General features: G+C 61.6%; 1 protein-coding gene across 2 annotated transcripts; it reads left to right on the forward strand.

The window, feature by feature from the left end:
- Window positions 1-2114: 2114 nt before the first annotated feature.
- Window positions 2115-7760, forward strand: LOC141974110 (uncharacterized). Of its 2 annotated transcripts, XM_074933404.1 has the most exons (7): window positions 2115-2552; window positions 3066-3140; window positions 3946-4071; window positions 4860-4970; window positions 5726-5871; window positions 6238-6308; window positions 6899-7760. In XM_074933404.1, the coding sequence occupies exons 1-7, from the start codon at window positions 2272-2274 to the stop codon at window positions 7343-7345; spliced, it is 1257 nt and encodes a 418-aa protein (XP_074789505.1). In that variant the 5' UTR covers window positions 2115-2271; the 3' UTR covers window positions 7346-7760. The 2 variants fall into 2 exon arrangements, with proteins under 2 accessions (XP_074789505.1, XP_074789506.1); XM_074933405.1 differs by lacking the exon at window positions 3066-3140 and having other exon boundaries at window positions 6199-6308.
- The last annotated feature ends 762 nt before the right edge of the window (window positions 7761-8522 follow it).

An 8522-nucleotide genomic window follows, 5' to 3' on the forward strand; every position in this document is an offset into this window, starting at 1 on the left:
ACTGGGGCTGTTTCGCTGCTGGACAAAACAAACCTGCCTGCACGGCCGTGGCGTGCCGGCCCGCTGGAATCTCCGCTTTAAGCGTCAAACTGCCTCGGGCTCCTGAACACACCGGGGCTGAGCCAGCGTTGCACTCGCCAAAACTGTCACGGACAGCCACGATTATGGCAAGGAAGCTGCTGTATTTCTAAGGACGCTAAAGCGAGGTTTGTTTTTCTGCTTCCAGATCATCACACACGTGTTCTGCACTTACCTGGACTCCAGCTGCCGCCTCACCCCGAATATCCCGAGGGCAAAGCCTTTGCTTCCCAACACTTCGTTCAGAGCCCGGATAAACCAGGGACCGGCGCTCACGTTGAGCTGCCCTTGGCCTCCGGGCTCTCGTCAGCACCCTTGAAATCCCCGACGCCTTTGAACCTTTTCATTCCCAGACGCTTCGGATGGAAACGTCTTTTGCACCGACCAGAGCAGCATCAACCTGCCCCACTACGAGCTGACCTACGAGCTGATCAGTCCCTGCTCCTCCTTACATCGGGACTCTAAACCATCACATCGTACAAAGTCCACCGCAGTTCCCTTGACGTTTCAATGCTCTGTTCTTTCAGTGATCAAAAATGCCCAGAAATCCCCACCAGGCAGCGAGTCCTTTCTTGTCTGTGGCTCTGCCCCTGATCACACGGTCTGTTGGGCCGTTTCAGGGCCATCAAGTCACCCGGCTTCAAACAACCCTCTTTTCTTGGTCTGTCTCCCGCAACCGTTCCTCGATGTTCCGTTTAACATTTCCCATTTCTGAGAAGTTAATCTTAGAACCTTTAAAAGCATTAAAGCCAGACGCTTGGATTGTCACCCATTTCTTGTGCCTGTCTCAGTTAAAATAGTATAATCAGCTTAAGCATGCCTAAAGGAAAGGTGTCCACCCGTCCGTCCTCACCCAGGATTACCTGGGCGGGGTTTTTGGCCAGCCGTGCTCGGGCTGTGCAGGGGACGAACGAGCAGCACAGCGTGGCTCTGTGACTTCAGACTAGCGGAGCACCTGCAGCCTCACGGCAGTTTACTGATTCCGAGTCTCTTCTGCGGAATCACGATGGCCATTGATTGCTTATTTCTAGGATCTCGGTCATGTATAAGAAATCATTAAAAAAGAGAGATTTTCATCTGTTTCCTACCAGTAACAGCCCCGCGGGACGCAGCTCCGAGGAGCGATGCCGAGAGGAACCGAGCAGCGTCGCTGCGTCGTTGGCTGACCCGGGCTGGCTGCGAAAAGGGGTAATTTCAGTTTCATTGCGGGGGGGGAGCGTTTGGCATTCCCGGCGGGGTTTGGGGTGAGATTATTTCAAACGTTTTGCTGCCGAAACGCCGCCGCGTCCAAGCCCCCGGCGGGTTTTCTCTTCCCGGCTCCTCGCCCCCGCGGATCCTGTTCAAAAGCCTTTTGCTGTTTCTGTTCCGCTCTCTGTGGGCGCGGAGCTGAGCTTAACTGACCTGGGGACTAAACCCCCGGCCCCGGGGGCTGGGCCGGCCCTGCCGAGGGCGTGCGGAGCCGCGAGGAAGGGGGCAGCGATCGGGGCGAGGGCAGGAGCCGCGCGGGGCCGGGAGGCCCCAGAGACCCAGCGGGAAAACTCCGGCCTCGGTTTGGGGTCTCGGGGTGTCGCCAGCCCCGGAGCTGCTTGGAGGTGCCGCTGGGCTTCATCCCGGCGTGACGCTGGCACAGAACAAACCCATTTCTCCTGACGTTCCCGGACAGGCGAATCCCCCCCGGGGGCAGCACAGCTGGGACTTTTGGGCTACGGAGAAGGGAACAGAGCCCAAACCCGGCCGGGGCAGAGACGTTCCCGGCCGGCTGACGGGATCGGGGTGTTCCCGTGCCCCAGCCTGTTTGGGGCAGGGAGGGGAAGGGTCTGCTCCTCCCTCCTCCGCCACCGGGGCCGGTACCCCCGGCAGTAGGGCGGGACACCCCAATTCTGGGGCGCAGAGCCCGCCACCCCTCGGGGACCCCACCCTCGCGCCTCAGGGCCCCCCCAGAAAGCGGGTGCTCAGCCCCAAGGTTCCGCTCCCCCCACACCCTGCCCTCTCTGGGGGAGGGCGTTAGCGCTGGGGCCGTTGGGTCTAGAGGGGCATTAAGCTCGCTCTGGCGTCACCCCCCCGGCCCGGCCGGATCGGGGGCTCAGGGCTGATGTTTAGCGCCGGGTTTAGCGCCAGGGGCAGGGGCAGCGGGATCTTCAGGGCTTGTTCAGGGCCAGGGCCATCTTTAGGCCCGGGTTCAGCGCCAGGGACATGTCTCGGGCCAGGTCTGGGCCCCGCGCAAGGCTGCGGCTGCCGGGGGTGCCCGCTGCGCCCCGTCCCCCCCCGTCCCGAGGGCCCCGGCGTCCGCGGCGGCGGCTGCCAACAGCCCGCGGGGGCCCCCCCGGTCCTCCGGCGCTCGAGGGGGCGCCCCTGCCCGTTCCCCTGCCCGCCCTCGGCTGGCGGCGCCGGGTGAGTCCTGGCGGGGCCGTCCCTTGCGGCGCTCCCCGAGGGGGGATTCCGGTGGGGCCGGGCCCGGCGGCGGGAGCGGAGAGGTGAGGGGCAGGGAGGGGGTGTGGGCCGAGGGGCAGGAGGGAGAGGAGAGGCCGTGGGGCGGGAGGAGCGGGCAGGGCTGCGGGCAGGGGGGCGGCAGCAGCCCCGGGCCTGCCTGCCGGCCCTCAGAGGGGCCGCCCCGCCGCTCTCTCCCCGCAGGCTGCTCCCGGCCCCGCCGCCCGGCCCCGCGGCCGCTGGCTCCTGCGCCACGGGCTCCGGCACGGTGGGGAAGGGACGTTTCCCTCTCTGCCCTGCCGCCCTCCTCCCCCTCCGCCGCCCAAAATGGCCCCGAGTTGCTCTCAGCCCCCCAGCTTGGGTATTTTCCTCCGGGAGACCGTCCCCTCCCCGCCCCCGCCAGCCCGGGAGCCGTTTTCCTCCCCATCCCGCTAACGGCACGGCGACAGCTGCGGAGGCCCGGAATGAGCCTCTCGGCCGGTGCCCGCCCAAAGCCAGGCGGCCGCCCACCCCCTCTTCCGTGGCCACCTCGTTTTCCCTTTTCTGGGGCTTTTTTTCAGCGACATCCGAACGGATGCAGTTTTCCCCGGAAGCCGGGGTGCCCCCAGGCCGGCCGTCGCGTTTGTGGATAACAGGTGAGGGGGCACCTTTACACCGCGTCACGGTGGGGAAAACGGCACCGAAAGATCCCCCTCCCGAGGGGGAAGGAAGGACTTAACTCGTTATCCCGCTCCTTAATTAGTGACATGAGTTGCTCGCCTGCGCTGAGCTTCCCCATCATTATCAGAGTTGTTTCTAGGAGGGTGGTGGTGTCCCAACCTGTGCTGTGGCTATCGTGGTGCCCCTCACTCTGGGCCTAATTAACAGAGCTCGTAACGAGGGGAGACCTCGTTAAGCCAGGTCTTTCCTCGCTGCAGGATCCAAAAGAACATGTTGGTGGATCTGAACAAGGAGATGATGAATGAAGTGGGCATCAGAGAGGTGGGAGACATCACTGCCATCCTCAGACATGCCCGAGTCGTGTGCAGGCAGGTACGGGGAAGTCTTGCCGGCTCGTTCAGCAGCAGAGTTTTGCCTCGAGCCTTCTTGTTCGCCTCCCCACAGCCTGAGGGGGGAGAACCCTTCCCCGTGGTTTTTTCCTCCGGGAGATGCGCAAGGCGGCCACCGAACGGCTCTGCCCCAGCTCCCCCGACGTTCAAGCCGAGCTGCGCCGCAGCGCCGGTAGCGCTGAGTGCGGGGGGGAGGTTTCTGGGAGGTGAAATCCCCTTGCACGATTAACGTAATTCCCTTCCAAAGGAAGGGCTCAGAGGATGGCTGCCCTCCGCGCGCTCCCGGGGGAAGGACCCCTCCTGAATTCAGCTGACGAGATGGACGCTTGTCCCGCTCGCCCAAGCCCCCGCGGTCCCAGAGCTCGCCCTCACTGCGCTGCCCCCCTTGCAGCCGCCAGCCGGACGATCGCCGCCAGCCTGAGCAGAGACTCGCCTCCCGCCGCCCCGCTCCCGCAGCGGCCCCACGCCTCCTCGATCTCCGTCCCCGTCTCCAACGCACCGGCCGCCGCGAAGGCAGGTAGGGAGGGGCGACGGATCCCGGCGGGAGCAACGCCACAAGCTGCTTTTTGCTTTGTGTTTCCTGCTCAGGGGCCCCCCAGTCAAATTCTAACAGCCCCTTTGGGTCCGGCGGTGGGTTTGTGAGCCAAGCACGCAGCACCCTTGTCTCTGAAATGGAGAGACAGGGATTTGAGGGGTGGTCCCCTCAGCGGGCGAGGCCTCGGCTGCCTGGCTGCGCTCCAGCAAGGTGTCTGGGGGCAGAGTCCCTCAGTGGTCCCTACTGGGACCGGTAGGATTTAACAGCTTTGCTGCTCAAACAAAGAAATAGACTGGAACAGCAAATCTTTGTACTGTTAAGCAGGTATTCCTGGTTAGTGGCACTGGGATCGCCCCGGGGATTGTCCACCATGAGGCCTCCCAGAAATTAGTAAGGGGCATCTGTTTATATGCACACAGATCATGCATATTCATTAGCTTTCCTGGAAGGGGGTGTTTTATGATAATGAGTGCCCAGAATTCATTCACATAGTCCGAGCATGTGTAGGGAAAACAGGGTGGGGGTCTTTGGTAGTCGAGGGAAGAAGTAAGTAGTCTTCTTCACGGTGTTTGAAGTCAAGTCCAGGTGTCTCCTTCCTCAATCAGCAGAATCACCCTCCCTAGAACAGGGTCTCTGTGTCTCTTTGTTCGAGCCCCCTTATCTTAGTTTGCCCATTCTAGGAGTTGCGCAGGTGTCCACTGAAGGCCTTGAGTCTGCTCTCAGGGATTTCCGTAGGGAGCCTAACGAGCGTCTCAACCTTACCTCAACAGACCTAAACCTAAACCTTACCTAAAGGGACCTCGGGAAGCAGCTGAGGAGAAACTCGACTTGAGAACCATACGAAGCAAAGCACAATCAAAGTTTTCGTATATCACATCCCAGTTTAGTCTCAATAACTGTCAGAAATTCATTTGTTTGAGCCCTGTCAGTGGGGACACGGAGAGTGGGATCAAGTGCACCCGCAGCCAGTTTGGGGGTGACCTCAAGCTGAGCGGGGCAGGTTGATGCTCCAGAGAGAAGGGATCCCAGGCGAGCGGGGCCAGGGGAGGCTGTGAGGGGGACTGGGGGGGCTGGAGCACCTCCCGTACCAGCACAGGCTGAGAGAGCCGGGGTGGTTCAGCCTGGAGAGGAGGCGGCTCCGGCCAGAGCTTAAAGCAGCCTTTGCGTGTTTGCAGGGGGCTGCAGGACAGGGCGGGGGGGCTTTTTATCAGAGGGTGCAGAGACAGGCCGAGGGAGAGCGGTGTGAAAGTGGAAGAGGGGAGTTTTCCATCAGAAACTCTTGCCGGGGAGGTTGGTGGGACACAGAACGGGCTGCCCGGAGCAGCTGTGGGTGCCCCCGCCCAGGCTGGACAGCAGAGGGAGCAGCCTGGTCGAGTGGGAGCCGTCCCTGCCCACGGTAGGGGGTGGGTGGCCTTTAAGGTCCCTTCCAGCCAAAGGATTCTGTGATTTTGCGGCTGGGGGCAGCTAGAGGCGGGGGGAGGGTGTTTGCAGAGCCCGGTGCTGGGGGAGCTCTGTTGGTGCCAGGCTCAGAGCTCACTCCAGCCCAGGATGGTGCCCAAGCGCTCGTAAAACCCTCCCACCCCCTGAGGCTCCTTGCGACGAGAGCTCTCGATTCGCTTTTCCTTCGTCCCCCCAGGATTATGCGACACGGCAGGAGAACGTCCAACGGTCCCGGTAAAACGCCGGCGGGTGACGGCGGAAATGGAAGGGAAATACATCATCAACGTGCCCGGGGCACCACGCCGAGGACGAAGAAAATCCCGCAACAGCAAGCGGCCAAAGGTACCAGCCTTTGGGGGGGTTGATGTTCATTTTCCCTTCCAGAAGCCCAGCTGAGCCCCAAATTAGCCTGTCGTTACGAATCCCGTGAGGATTTTCGCATCCAGAGAGCGACTGGGCAGCAGTTGTGTTATGCCAAGGAGATATTAACTGACCACAAGCTGTAAAGGCTCCACTCGCGCCCGTTTAAGCCTTAGGAAGGAGGGGACGGGTGGCCATCTGCACGCTTTTGACAAGTGAATTTTATTTTGCTGGTGCCCCAATGGTAGGGCAAGAAAAAAGAAAAGCCGCGAGCCCTCGGCGCTGACCCGGCAGAGCTTCATTTTCTAGGGAAACCTCCAAAACCCCACGTTCTCCTGAAAACTGCAGGTCTGCAGAGGACATCTGTCTTCGACCGGCTGGGAGCCGAGGCGAAAGCGGACACGGCCACAGGAGGGAAGGTGAGAGGACGTGGGTTTTCAGCTGCGGCTCCGTGTAGCCGTCGCTCTCGGCAGCTGGGCCAAACCCCACCAGGATCCCGGCATCAGGGTCCTCTCCCCCAGGATTATATCGGGATTTGCAGCCTCCCGCTCGCAGCGGAAGGGCTGAAGGAGCCTTGAAATAACGGGGCAGTGGTGGGGAACCCCTGGGAAAAGCAGGAGGGAGCCACCAAAGGCAAGTGGATCCCCAATCCCTGGGTGATCCTCATCTGCGCTGCTATTTTGACCCCTTTAATGTGGGGGGGATACAGGAGGTTTTTTCTCTCCTCTGGAGCCAAAAAGCTCAGCACGGAAGTCTTGGGGGTGTAAAACAAGTTGCAGACTCAGCCCCTCGAGACAAATCCGAGGGAATATGATGTTACGGGTGATGCAGAGACCTGCTTTATAGCCTAGTCATTAATTGCCGCAGGCAGCATTTTGCATCGTTACATCCCAAGAGGGCTGGTATCCATCTGGTCTCCATCCCAGGGGCAGAATTCGGGGGGCAGAGGGGCAGGGGAGGGTAAATGGGGGTGCGGGTGCTGACGGGCTCCTCTCACCTTGTCTCCCAGCCCGCGGGGGTCTTCAGCAGACTGGGCGATGCCTTGGGGACTGATGGGGACAAAGCCACCGAGAGCGACGACGACTGCTCCGTGCTCCAGTACGCTGGCGTCCTAAAAAAACTCGCCAAACCTCCCCCTAAGGAAAGCTCTGAGCCGGGAGGGACCGTCAAGGCGAAAGCCACCAGTTCGGAAACCAAACCGGTCCCCGTCACCGCAGCCACCCAGCGACCGGGTCGCAGGAACGCCGCCGGTAGCCGTACGGCAACAAAACCGTCACCGGCGGCGTCTAAAATCGGCGGCGTCAGCGTTGTGGCAGTGCCGGTCGAAGCGCAGGGTGGTGACGGCACCAGCACGAAGGATAAAAGCGAACCCGAATTTTGGGTGAGAGTCAGAAGGACTTGGGGTCCCTGGTGCCCCAGATCATGGGTGCTGGGGGGTCCCTGGTGCCCCAGGTAACAGGTACTTGGGGGGTGGACTCTTGGGTTCCCCCCAGCCAGAGGGGGCTCGGGGGGGCTGACGGAGCCGCCGGGGCCCTGGCAGGCAGCCGCACGCCGCACTACGGCTCGCAGACGCCGCTGCCCGACGGCAGCCGCACGCCCGCCCAGAGCGGCGCCTGGGACCCCAACAGCCCCAGCACCCCCTCCGGGTAGGTCCGGGGGGTCCCCCCGTTTACCGGTGTTGCCTTTAGGGTAAGAGCTCACTTGGTAAGAGAGAAATCCCCTTGCGTTCTGGCCGGTCCTCAGAGATCAGAGGGGCGAGGGGCGGCTGGACTTGTCCCTTAATAGGTGTGACATGAAATTGGTATTAATATACCAGTCGGGACTGGGACCCTGATCCGAGCCAGCCCCAGCGGGCACTCAGGAGAAACAGTCAGATTCACGGATAGCACGGTTTGTTTTCATGCAGCGTTGACAGGTTCCCTGAGGCTGCCTGTGATAAACGCACAAGCTGCAGGTTGGCTCTAGAGCACTACAGCAACCGAGAAAACCCAACCCGGAACGATTGCAGTCCCACACACACAGTTCCCGCGGATGCACTGGGCGTAGCCCCCTCTGGGGGGGCGAGAGCACGAACCCGTGGGTCTGTCCCTCCGCTTTGGTGTCGGGTGGTCGTCCCTCCAAGTTGGGTGCAGGCTTGGGGGGCTATTTGTGGTGGTAGGTCGGGGTGAGCGGGTGGGGCTGGAGTCCAATCAACATTCTGTCAATACTGACCCAGTTTCGTGGTGCCAAGGGGCACGGCGGGCTTCTGTGGGAAAAGGAGGGAGGACGGGAAGCAAGATGGACTTGGTACAGTGGGTGCAGGAGAGAAGGGAGGGTGAGCACAGAGTTTGTGTGTTGCCACAAAAAGTCATATTTGAAGGGAGCCGAGCAGAGGAGGAGATAAAATCCCGAGTAAAAGCCTGGCTGGCTGGCCGGGCCCAAAGAGCTGTGGGGAAGGGAGTTAACTCCAGTTTACCACCAGTGGCATCCCCCAGGGCTGGGTGTTGGGGCCGCTCCTGTTTAACACCTTCACTGATGAGCTGGACGAGGGGCTCGAGTGCCCCCGCGGTCAGTTTGCAGGTGACACCCAGCCGGGTGGGGGTGTTGGTCTCTCGAGGGTGGGGAGGCTCTGCAGAGAGACCTGGCCAGGCTGG

Source organism: Athene noctua, unplaced genomic scaffold, assembly GCF_965140245.1.
Source record: "Athene noctua unplaced genomic scaffold, bAthNoc1.hap1.1 HAP1_HAP1_scaffold_31, whole genome shotgun sequence".
Classification (NCBI taxonomy): domain Eukaryota; kingdom Metazoa; phylum Chordata; class Aves; order Strigiformes; family Strigidae; genus Athene; species Athene noctua.